At 37.3% G+C, this 12,350-nt stretch overlaps 2 protein-coding genes and 1 long non-coding RNA gene across 8 annotated transcripts; 2 read left to right on the top strand and 1 right to left on the bottom strand.

The window, feature by feature from the left end:
* Window positions 1–712: 712 nt before the first annotated feature.
* On the top strand, window positions 713–5,104 carry LOC107659397 (leukotriene B4 receptor 1-like). Its single transcript, XM_016448318.1, has 5 exons — window positions 713–1,011; window positions 1,815–2,391; window positions 3,564–3,764; window positions 3,855–3,898; window positions 3,988–5,104. The coding sequence occupies exons 2-5, from the start codon at window positions 1,834–1,836 to the stop codon at window positions 4,193–4,195; spliced, it is 1,011 nt and encodes a 336-aa protein (XP_016303804.1). The 5' UTR covers window positions 713–1,011; window positions 1,815–1,833; the 3' UTR covers window positions 4,196–5,104.
* Window positions 4,849–6,116, bottom strand: LOC107659400 (uncharacterized). Of its 3 annotated transcripts, none has more exons than XR_001630904.1 (2): window positions 5,784–6,116; window positions 4,849–5,694 (listed from the first exon to the last, which is right to left on the bottom strand). It is a non-coding gene; the product is annotated as an uncharacterized LOC107659400 (long non-coding RNA). The 3 variants fall into 3 exon arrangements; XR_001630905.1 differs by having other exon boundaries at window positions 4,849–5,656; XR_001630906.1 differs by having other exon boundaries at window positions 4,849–5,617.
* Window positions 5,689–9,354, top strand: LOC107659398 (epimerase family protein SDR39U1-like). 4 transcript variants are annotated; one of them, XM_016448322.1, is made up of 6 exons: window positions 5,689–5,808; window positions 7,231–7,344; window positions 7,698–7,780; window positions 7,891–8,012; window positions 8,080–8,232; window positions 8,673–9,354. In XM_016448322.1, the coding sequence occupies exons 2-6, from the start codon at window positions 7,288–7,290 to the stop codon at window positions 9,098–9,100; spliced, it is 843 nt and encodes a 280-aa protein (XP_016303808.1). In that variant the 5' UTR covers window positions 5,689–5,808; window positions 7,231–7,287; the 3' UTR covers window positions 9,101–9,354. The 4 variants fall into 4 exon arrangements, with proteins under 4 accessions (XP_016303808.1, XP_016303805.1, XP_016303807.1 ...); XM_016448319.1 differs by lacking the exon at window positions 5,689–5,808 and adding an exon at window positions 6,144–6,650 and having other exon boundaries at window positions 7,231–7,337; XM_016448321.1 differs by lacking the exon at window positions 5,689–5,808 and adding an exon at window positions 6,144–6,650.
* Window positions 9,355–12,350: the final 2,996 nt, after the last annotated feature.

Below are 12,350 nucleotides of genomic sequence, written 5' to 3'. Positions count from 1 at the left end.
GAAACGCCTTTGGAGACGGCTTATGGTAGAGAAATGAACATTCAATTCACGGGCAACAGCTCTGGTGGACATTCCTGCAGTCAGCATGCCAATTGCACGCTTCCTCAAAACTTGCGACATCTGTGGCATTGTGCTGTGTGATAAAACTGCACATTTTAGAGTGGCCTTTTATTGTGGCCAGCCTAAGGCACACCTGGCAATAATCATGCTGTCTAATCAGCATCTTGATATGCCACACCTGTGAGGTGGATGGATTATGAATCACTTTTATTTATGATACTTTTATCCTTTATTTTTTTTCTTTTTGTAATTTGGGAGCCTATAACAGTATAGGCCTACCCATCCCCATTCATTACTATATAGAAAAAAACATTCTTCTATTTCTAAGTTTCTCCTGCAGTGTTCCACAGAGGAAAGAAAGTCAGGGAACACGCCGGTGAGTAAGTGATGCTAGAATATTCAACTATTCCTTAAATAAACAGAGAAAGTTGTATAGTAATCTATGATAAAGAACTATCAGATAAGTTAAAGCTGGTAAGAGCAGGTTCAAGAAAGTGTGTAGGTGCTGAGGTGTGGAACTGTGTCATACACCTCACCCACTCCTTCCCGCATTCTCCCTGCATGCTGCAGCCTGCAGGTTAAAAGTTTTTTTCTTGTTAAAGAAAAAAGACGGAGAAATTGTTGTGTTGAAATATTAGGGAGGAGAAAGGATGGGGGGTGGAGTAAATACGAACATGAACATGAAACTAGCAGTTTAGTGACAGAAAGAAGCAGTTGGACATTTATAAGTATACAGTAAGTGTGTTTGATTGCTATAGTATATAAAATTTCATAGAGTGAGATCACGGAAAAACAAGAATTTACAAAAGTTAGAAGAAGCTATTTAAAAGTTTATCTGAGACAGGGAAAGAAAAAGAGAGATCAACTTGGAGACCACACAACCTAACCAGGTCCATCTGGTCACTTCAGGGGGAATACAGTTCAGCCATTCAGATCTAATCAAGTGTATTGGTAAGTTACAAGAAATGCTCTTTGATTCTGTTCCTTTTTTTCCTTTATTTTTCTCTTTCATCATTTCCCAGTTTTCTCATTTTAATAAAGCCATCCTTATAGAAATACATGACAGTCCTTCCAGTTATTTCTCATAATCTGCCCATTTTTCCATCTCCAGTTTGTCCTTTGTGGCCACTCTCTGTTGATGCAACTCTGTCCAGTTTCTCAATTTCACACATCTTTGAAGCTCTGAGGTCAGCATTGTGCACAATCAGGGACAACTTTAGTGACAGCATTGCAAACTGGACAATCTTATCTTCTTGCACTGTAGGGATTACAATACTGATAGGTTCACTACTGCTCATTTTGCAACTACCCTACGTATTCTATTTCATGAAATTCCTTGCTTTGTTCTTTTAACTTGACTTTATATATGGTATTCTTTTCTTGACAATTGCTGCAATAAAATAAAATAAGTACGTATATATTTGCATAATTATAGAACGGTTTCTTTCCAGATGAGGGTCAGCGTGAGAATGTGATCAGTGGATAAAACAGCAGTAGCGTTCCTAGTAGTTGAGCTCAAGATCACACAGCAAGTTGTAGCATGTTGTTTCCAAGGTTTTTTTTTTTTTTTCATTGATGGCAGATTACTGGCAGAATTGCAATATTTACATGGTCGCTGAGAGCCCATCCTTGATACTGGCTCATACTTTATTTGCCTCTGAAGGAAATATTATAAAAGGAAAAATCTTCAATAATTCATAATACGTCATTTGGAATACACCAATTGGATAACCTGTGATTTCTGATTCCACCAGTTTTTCTGACGTCTTCCTGATGGGATCAGATAATGGGAACACCTCCTTAAACATGTCCAACCATTCCGAGGATGAGAGCATTGTGAGTAACAATATCTCTGTTACCTTTGGGGCCCTCATCCTCAGCATTGTCTTCCTTCTGGGCGTTCCTGGAAACTTCTTCATTATATGGAGCATCCTAGCACGTGCCCGCAAACGCTCCGTCACCACCCTGCTCATCCTCAACCTGGCTTGTGCAGACGGTTGTCTGATGTGTCTGACAATTTTCTTTATAATATACCTAGCCAAGCAGAGCTGGATATTTGGAAGTGTCATGTGCAAGCTGCTTTTTTACTTGTGCAATACAAACATGTATGCTTCTATTATGATCATTACGCTGATGAGTCTACACAGACTAGTGGCAGTGATGTGGCCCACATACTTGACTGCCTGCACTCGTAGACGGACAGTATTACTTGTGCTTGGTGGCCTGTGGATTGTTGTATTTCTTTTGGCACTTCCTGCTTTGATATTCAGAGAAGAAATTAAGAATGACAATGGGAAGGAACGCACTGTGTGCGCAACTCATCAAAAGCATGTGAGTTTCTATGCTCCATTAATACTTGAGAATAACACTGTATATCAAACTGCTCAGCATTATACTTCATATTTCTCATATCACACCACAGATTTGCTCTTGTTTCATATAACCAGTGGTACTCAAAGAGGGGCCGGGGCCCACTAGAGGGCCTCAGCAAACTACTAAGGGGGGCCACAGGATGACTGAAAATTATTAAAGGGACTCAAAAATTAATATTCTGTCATTATTTACTCACCCTCATACCATTCCAAATCTGACATGCTCTCTTTTGCAGAACAAAAAAGAAGATATTTTGAAGAATGTTGGTAACCGAACATTTGCGGTGATCCCTGAACTTTCCTTATATGGACAAAACATGCAATGGAAATTCTGGAAACTGTTTGGCAAACAACGTTCTTCAAAATATCTTTCTTTGTGTGCATATAAGTTTGGAATGCCATGAGAGGGAGTGAATGATTACCCCTTAAATCATATTAAAATAATTTAACTTCATTAAACTGTTTTAAAAAAATCAAGGTATAAACTATTTAGGTATTTTGAAAAATATTTGTATTAACCATTTCAATTCCTATTTCCAAAATGTGATTATTATTATTATATTGTTTTATTAAAGAATATACAGTTTTATGGCTTGATTATTGATATATTTTGACACTCCCAGTTCGTTATTGAAAATATCATAATTAAACACTGAAGTAATAATTATAGCTTATATAAGGGGACTTTGAATGTTATGTTGGACAATTGGGGCCTTTAAGTTAAAAAGACTGAGATCCACTAATATAAACACAACTGGCACCAACTTGGCTTCAGTTACCAATTATATTGAAAACCGCCTCGGATGACTTCACTAGTATTATTACTGTACTACATGGGTGTCCAAACTCAGTCCTGGAGGGCCACTGTCCTGCAGAGCTGAGCTCCAACTTGCCTCAACACACCTGCCTGGAAGTTTCTAATAAGGGTTGGAGCTAAACTCTGCAGCACAGTGGCCCTCTAGGAGCAGGATTGGACATCTCTGCTGAACTATAATACACAATAGTAGGTTATAACTATAACAATACAAACCCCTTCGGGAGATCAAACTGACTATTTTCTGATAATGAACAGCTGACTGTTTATCCCTTACATAATTTTATAATTCATACATAATTGTCTTTTATGATTAGGTGGTATTTCAGTACACACTTGAGACAGTGGTGGGCTTCCTGGTGCCATATGTGATCATTGTCAGCAGTTATGTGCGTATCCTTCACCGCCTCAGACAGACCATGTTCAAGAGATGGATACGAAGCGAAAACCTTATTCAAGCTATTATTGTGACGTTCTGCATTTTTTGGCTTCCTTACCACAGTATTAATATAGTGCAAGTCAGTCGTTTAATTTCTATTTCTTTTTGGTAATCTTTTTCCAAATCTTCATGAGCACAAAGTATGAATTATCATTTGTCTTCTGGTCAGGTGGTAGCAGCTCTTATGCCAAAGGAATCACCGCTCAAAAAGAAGTAAATGAACTGAAGATTTTAAATAGCCCACAGATATTTCTCAAAAAGTCAACAGAACCAAAGTAACCACATGCTCTATCTATCCTCAGACTGGATGACATCTGGCAGTCGAGCCGTGCTGTTACATCCGCTCTGGCTTTTATCAGTAGTTGTGCCAATCCTGTCCTCTACGCCTTTGCTGGACGCTCCTACATCAAAGCTGATGGCCTGGCATTCATGGCCAGACTCTTTGAGGGCACTGTCCTGGACTATGGTGCACGGAGAGGCCGTCAGAACAGAGATGTCATCAGGCTCTAAACCTCATAGGAGCACAGATACATAAAAACGAATCTTGGACAATAAATTATTTTTTAAATCCGTTTGAATTGTGACTGATACGGTAGAGAATAAACAGGTCAACAATTTCACCTAAAAAGACAGCATAAAGACCTACAGAGTTCTTACATTTATCAATTGACAATTCCATTACGAGAATGCATTTATGCAGCTTGCTTTCATTTTAAAAATCAACCTTCAAGTTTGTAAACTGTTCATACAGAACTACCCCCCCCCCTTTCCCCAATTTGAAGATTGTATTAACGTTATACATTAATTCCTGGATTATCTGGACTTGGGTGTATATTTAATATAATCTTCGCATTACCTATTGTAAATAGTTGTACAAAGATTGCTTTAAACCTTAAACCGTTTAAAAAGATGAATTAATTCACTAGCAAATGCTCACATTTTAGTCATATTGCGCATTCAATTTTGGCAGTACAAATTCATATGCAGTAATCAAACCCTTCTGCACTTGTTGAAAAATGTCTAAAACGGTTTAAAACCCAATTAAATATGAATATGCATAACTTACTCGGTCACACATAAAAGGATTTTAGCACCTAATCTCTTTATATTTGACTAAAAATTCACTAGTACACAAGTCTCACCATGAATCAGACATATTTTAAAGAATTTATTGTAGCAGTTTCAAATCCTCACTGACATATATTGCTGGCATCTTTTAGAGTAACAAGATGGCAAGCAAGCATGGACAAACCATACTACAGAACACAATTATGTACTTTAATCTTCTGTACCATAATTGGGTTATATCTCTAGTAAAATAAAAGGCCAGTGGACCTCATTCAAATCCATAGTAGAAAGTCAGTTCACATGAAGTAAACCCCTAAATAAAAAAAAAAGAAAAGAGAATAGGAATTAATACAACACAGACATTAGATAAAAGGTAGTTACTTCATAGTTTGGATTTACTCCTATCAGAACGAAATACATAAAGCATACCTTGGTCAACACTTTCCTGCTTTCAAAAGTTGAGGTTCCTGCAGAATATTTGTGGAGATGTTAGAAGAAAAAAAAACAACATACTAAACTGGGGTTCGTTTTCACCCCGAGCACTTTAATCAGAGCATGTTAATAATCACTGGCTATCAGAAACACGGACTACATGCAATTCATCACCTCAGCGGAAGACGCTTACTCGGAGGCACACGAGATTTGAACTCACCTCATTTCCATAAACGCGTGTCTCTGTAAAAATAAACAGAAGTACAGCATATCAGAATGAATTCCGAGGGAAACGAAGCCATCGCACCGATTTATTCCGCAACTTTAACCAGTCAGTGCAGTAGGTTTGTAATCATTAGTCAGGTGAAACACGGACTGCAAAATCATCATGTCTGGGCTGAGCAGCGGCGGACTCGATTCAGGATAAAGACGCTACAGTAATGATACAGCCGGGCTTATAACACGAGGCATCTGAATGTAACGTAGGCTAGTTAGCAAAGCAGATGCACCTGCCAATTCAGCAACCAACAAAACCTCTCATTTAAAACGCATTAGCTTTCAGTATTACTCTGAAATAGGAATAAAAGATTGAACTTACAGAATTCAACGGATCCATCACAGCGGTATGATTGCAAAAACCATGTCCTTTTGATTTATAATTATTTACATTTTACAGTCAGAGGATGCCGTGAACAGCAGAAACTTATCCACTTCCTTTTTGTCTAAAAGCTTACATTTTCAATATATCTAAAAACGATATAAACTAACAATCTAATTACACAGGTTCTGAAATACTAATACAACTAAAACGGCATTCAAAACCAACTAACGTTCCTACTCCATTGAACGTCGCCAGCAGAAAAAATGTGATTATGGCATGAGGCCGTATTTATCGCCTAATAACCACGTGTTTCTACCGGGGGGAAAAGCACTCCCGGTTGCGGCACCCCCATCTCCACAAATTATTATTAACTGGATCAACGTGAACTCAACAAATTCAGTCAGACACTACGTGACTTATGTATGTGAAAGCTTTGATTAATTTTAATGTTGTATTAATTATCAGCAGACATAGCATGGTGCATTTAATACAGTGGTAGGCATAATGAATGCCCAATAAATTACAAAAGGTTGTATTAAGACAATTATTACAAAAAGTGTGTTAATAAAGTGTATTATATCATATTTTTATACCATATTGCTAATTAATATGCAGTACCACTGATACATTTAAACAGTTAAGTACAATAATACTGATAATTTACAGTTGAAAGAAGGTCACCTGGCGTCCTTATCAACATGGCTGCGGTTACGTTCCAGTTTGCGTCGATCACGCGGTAAACATACGACACTCTCATTGGTTTAACCTTCGCTGGTAGAAAGACGTAAAAGAAGTGGATTTCTGCAAGTTGTCGGGATAAACCAAACGGACTGTATTTTGCAAGCACAATGAGAGTTGTAATAGGTAACTGTTATATCACTTATATTCATTTTCGCGTTGTCACGGCATGATATCGTAACAAAATAGCTCATTTTGAGTGTAACACTGAGAGCCTCTTGCAGTATAAACATAGCTCTGTTATATTAAAATATGCATTAAATGTATTAAAATATCCTGTCACCTTCTTTGAACGCATGTGATCTTGTTCTTATGGCATGACTGCCTTCATTTATCAGTTACTGTATAAATGAGAATGTGATTTTTCTTGAGGTGATCTGTTTCGTAAGTGCTTTAACAGCGCATGCGCGACTACACGTGCGCGGGATTGGCTGCAGACGCCATGTATTATGATGTAAAAATGTCATATACCATAACAAGAACATTCATTTTTAAAGCACTTTTAAACACATTTTGAATCGATCCACATTGCTGTACAGTATGGAAAAAGAAATCTACACTCCATATACTACTTGCTATACTGTAAATATAATATCATCATGTTGCTTCCCGCCCCCAACCAGGCCTTTTATGTTTTACCGCATTGGTTCTGTTTGATTGTAAAATTAATAATGCTTTATTTTTCTCACTTTCCAACTCCCATTAGGCGGAGGATCAGGGTTTGTGGGTCGTGAACTGACAGGTTTGCTGAAAAGCAAAGGTCATGAAATCACAATTATATCCAGGCAGCCTGGCCCAGGAAAAATATCATGGGTATGGGGTAAATTACATTGAAGATTGTATTGATATGCATTGAAGTCGACTTTTACTTTTGATTTTTGCATCTGTGCATAAATCAGCAGTTAATCTATATTTGCTTTTAAATACAAGCCAAAGTAATGCAAACTTGATATGAACCTGATTACAGTGTTATTCAACATCATAGTAATAATTAATTGCTTCGTAAGGCCCAGCTCTGGAGTCATTCATGAATGTATGATGTTAAAATACCTTTTACAGATAAAGTTAAATCTAAATGTTGCATTTTCTTCTTCTTCTTCTTGTACGATTTAATGGCGGTTGACAAGCCAAATGTTGCATTTTGGTAACTGACATATTTACCTGTTTCAACAGGCTGATGTAGAGTCAGGAGGCCTCCCACCATGTGACAGCGCTGTGAATCTAGCAGGGGAGAATATTATGAATCCTTTAAGATGGTAAGGATTTTTTTTCTTAGTGACAGTGTATATGAATAATTACATTCAAATAATGATTCACTGATCTTCACTTTAGTATGGTTATATTAATATCATAATATTTTCTCTAGGTGGAATAAAAGTTACAAAAAGGATCTGTTCTCCAGCCGAGTAAACACAACCAAAATTCTTGCCCAAGCCATTGCTGCTTCACCCACTCCACCACATTCATGGGTGCTTGTTACAGGAGTAGGTAAATAAGGGGTGTTTTTTTTTTAGCAAGCTAGACAATATATATATCGCTTTTGTTCTGTTTTCAGCATGTTATAAACCTTGTCTTCAAACCCAATACACTGAGGAGAGCGACTGGACACCATTTGACCTCCTGTCTCGTTTGGTGAAAGAGTGGGAGGCCGCAGGGCAACTTCCTGAAAACAGCGCTAAGAAAACAAGACAAGTGATCATCAGACCAGGTTAATATAAACAAATGTCTCGGCAGAGTGCTAGATCTCACCTGCAATATAACAAAATATAATGTAATAAATTGCATTTCAAAATTTGTTAAAATAGAAAACAATTATTTTATATTGTAATAATATTTCACAATATTACTGTTTTTACTGTATCTTTGATCAAACGCCTTTGTGATCAGAATCAGAATCAGAATGAGCTTTATTGCCATGGTAAAACTGATCGTGTTTGAGAAACAAAAAACAGGAAAAACTAACAAAAACAATACAAACACTGGAGAGCCAAACACTGAGGCTGCCGTCTGCGGCGCCATCGCTGTAAGTAAAACAGCGATCATAAGAGTGTTTGTGATCATAAGAGACTCAACAACAGAAAAAAAACGGACTGATTCCTAACTTTTGAACAGAAGTGTAATTTTGTACTTTCTTCCACTCACCCTCAGGTGCAGTGTTAGGGCGTGACGGTGGCGCCATGAAACAGATGTTGATTCCCTTCTGGCTTGGCCTGGGTGGGACGCTTGGCTCAGGACGACAGCCCTTCCCTTGGATCCATGTGTCAGACCTTGCTGGCATCATCGCCCATGCCTTGGAGCCCAAAGAAGGACCACCATCCACAGAGCCAGATGTATTTAATGGAGTTTCCCCTTCATTGAATACCAATTTTGAATTCACTAAGGCATTGGGCAGGACTCTAAAAAGACCTACTATCTTCCCTGTGCCTGGCTTTTTCTTGGATGTCTTCCTCGGTTCTGAGAGAGCTGTTATCCTCACACAAGGCCAGAAAGTGGTGCCCAAGAAAACCCTTGAGTCTGGCTTTGAGTTTCAATACCCAGATCTTACTTCTGCTTTAAAAGAAATTGTTGGATATTAGCAATAATTCAAAACAGAGAAGAGACCTGAGGAGATTTTTTTAAGCATACAAGTGCAGTATATTTCTTATAATATATACATTTTAAATTAAAATTAAGCATATAAAAAATAAATCTTGCTTGTACTTGCTTGATTTAATGTACATTCTCAGAAAGACACATTGTTCTCAGCTCCTTTGTCTGTCCCCCTTAAGAATTATATTTATCTGTGCGTTCAAAATGAGTACTTCATTTGTAAATAAATGTTTATATGAAAATTATTTAGTCCAGCTGTGGTATCTGTGGTATAATCCATCATTATATAATCATAGCAGATGTTATGTCTCTCACGACTTTGAGTGGCTATATTTGGCTCATCTGTCTGAGCCATGGGGTCATCCTCTACATGGAACATTTGCATATTTTTCTTTAAACACTACATTTAGAACAAATGCACATCAACACATGATAAAATCTATATATGGACACAATTAGCTTACTTACACCAACTGTTTAATGTTAGATATACTTATTAAGCTTTTTAAGTGATGTATCACATTACTAATTGCTGTAAAACTATAGAAATATGGCCAAAATAATAATAAAAACTTGCTAACCTCAAAACGAATCTTGTTCATATACAGCACAAAAGTAAAAACTGGAACTGGTAGTGGAACGTTTTACTCTTCCAAAATACTGCACATATATGAAAATACTCCTGAAATATTTGTGAAGCTGGTGGTGTAATATAGTATAATCCATGTAAAAGTATTGAAAACTTTTAAAATTATTTTATAATTATTATGCATGGAGCTATTAAGACATGGGGTTTAAAACAAAAACTAGCAAGGTGTTTAAAAAATTGTGAAAAATTTAAATGTACAGCTTCCCTTATTTTTTTATTTAGTTTGTTCCAAATGGTTTATCACTTTAAATCATTTAGAACATGTAATAAATTTTGTTTGCAAATAGCCAATTTCTGCTTGTGTGAATAGTGCTTTCTTAATAAAATAGATAATTTCATAATGTAATATTTTTATATTCCAAAATATAATTCTGAAAACATACAGCTTTCGCTTTGAATTGATATACATGACGCATGTTTATAAAAAAAAAAAAGTTAATGGACGTCACGCATCAACTACCCAATCACTGCGAGTTCATTTACATAAACACCCTGAACGCTCGGTCGAGATTAGTGTTCAATATTTTAACTAACAAACAAACAATTATCTGAGAAACGAAGCTGAGCCGAAATGTTTTACTAATATATGTTTTAAATTTGTTTTACTTCCCATCATCTAAATGATTTACCGTCATTGTAAAGAGTTGTTCAGTGGCGAGGCTAAATAAAGAGACGCAGCTTACATCACATTCCGGAGCGGATGGAAGCTTACTGTAGAGGTCACGTGCTGGGTGCTCGTCACTCTTCCAATCACCTCGGGGAAGGTCTGAGACAAGAGCCAATCGCTGTCCTCGCAGGACATCATCTGAACAGATGAGCGAGCGCACAGGCATCATGGGTCACAGCGCGGTGTTCTCGCACGAGACGTTGATGTTCGCGAGGTTGCAGCAGATCAACTGATGCGATCCCCGCTGACTTGGAAACACTCGCGGCTGGCGAATGAGTTCAATGTGTAAGCTAGTACAAGATGCTAGAACCCAATTCAGACTACTCTCCGTCCGCTCCTTTACTGCCTTTTAGCTATATTTACTATATACCCCTATAATGAGAAGGTTACGACGATTGTTCAGGCCTTGTTCAGAGAGGGGCCCCTACGAGGCCCCTACGAGACACCCAACTAATTAACTTACACGAAAATACTCGAGAAATACTTTGGGGACGTTGACATGTCAGGTGGTGTAACATAGTACACACTATGTAGAACTATTTTAAATGTTTGTTTTTTTTTATAATCATTATACATATATAATAATCATCAGACATGGAATGTAAATATACAGTTTCCCTTATTTATTTATTTATTTATTTTATTTTTTAATAAAATAGGATAGTCACAAGTTAAGATAGTCACATTATTCACATTAGCTGCCAGACCAAAAAAATCACTTCCATAAATTTCAAAAAGATTTTATAACATTACATGTTTTCAGTGTTTTTGTTTGTTCCAAAATGTTCAAGTATTATTTTAAATAATTTAGAAAATGTAAGAAATCAGAAAGAAATGTATTGCCAAGTATGTTCACAGACACAATTAATTTGTCTTGGTGAATGAAGAAACTTCCAGTGCACAGCAAGAGAGCAACGGTACACAGTAAAATAAAAAGTAAATAAGATACATACAGTGCCTTGCGAAAGTATTCATACCCCTTAATTTTTTTTCACGTTTTGTTACGTTGCTGCCTTATGTTAAACTGCTTTAAATTACTTTTTTCCACATCAATCTACACTCCATACACCATACTGACAAAGCAAAACCAGAATTGTTACAACTTCGTAAATGTATTAAAAATAAAAAAACTGAAATAAGTACATGACATAAGTATTCATACCCTTAACTAAATATTTAGCTGAAGCACCTCATTAAGGCTATCTCTATATTTTGGTGCATTGAGCTTTTCTTCTACTCTGATGAGTCCCTCAGTCCCTGCCGCTGAAAAACAGCCCCACAGCATGAGGCTGGTACCAGCACACTTTACTTTTGGGATGGTACTCTGCAGGTGATGAGCAGAGCTGGTTTCCTTCAAACATGATGCTTGGAATTGAGGTTCATCAGACCAGATAATATCGTTTCTCACAGTCTGAGGGTCCTTTAGGTCCTTTTTTCAAATTCCAAGTGTGTTTTCATGCGTCTTCACTGAAGAGAGGATTGAGTTTGGCCACTCCGACATAAAGCACAGATCGGTGGAGTGTTGCAGTGATGTTTGTCCTTCTGTAAGTTTCTCCCATCAGCATATATGATCATGGAGCTCAACTAGAATGACCATCAGCTTCTTGGTCACCAGTCTAACCAAAGCCCTTCTCCATCGATTGCTTAGTTTGGCCAGGAGGCCAGCTCTAGGAAGAGACCTGGTTGTTTCAAACTTCTTCCATTAAGGGTAACAGAGACTACATGCTTCTGTGACCCTTCAATGAAGCAGAATTTTTTCCTGAACTCTTCCCCAGATGTGTGGCTTGATGCAAACCTGTTTCTGAGCTCTACAGGCAGTTCTTTTGACCTCAGGGCTTGATTTTTGCTCTGATATGCATTATCAGCTGTTAGACCTTTAATTAAGACGTGTGTGCCTTTCCAAATTATACCCATTCAATTG

The sequence above is a fragment of the Sinocyclocheilus anshuiensis genome, unplaced genomic scaffold (assembly GCF_001515605.1).
Source record: "Sinocyclocheilus anshuiensis isolate Anshui unplaced genomic scaffold, SAMN03320099.WGS_v1.1 scaffold940, whole genome shotgun sequence".
Taxonomy (NCBI): Eukaryota; Metazoa; Chordata; class Actinopteri; order Cypriniformes; family Cyprinidae; genus Sinocyclocheilus; species Sinocyclocheilus anshuiensis.
The sequence above is the reverse complement of the archived record's forward strand: the minus strand, read 5'-3'. Positions and strand labels throughout refer to the sequence as shown.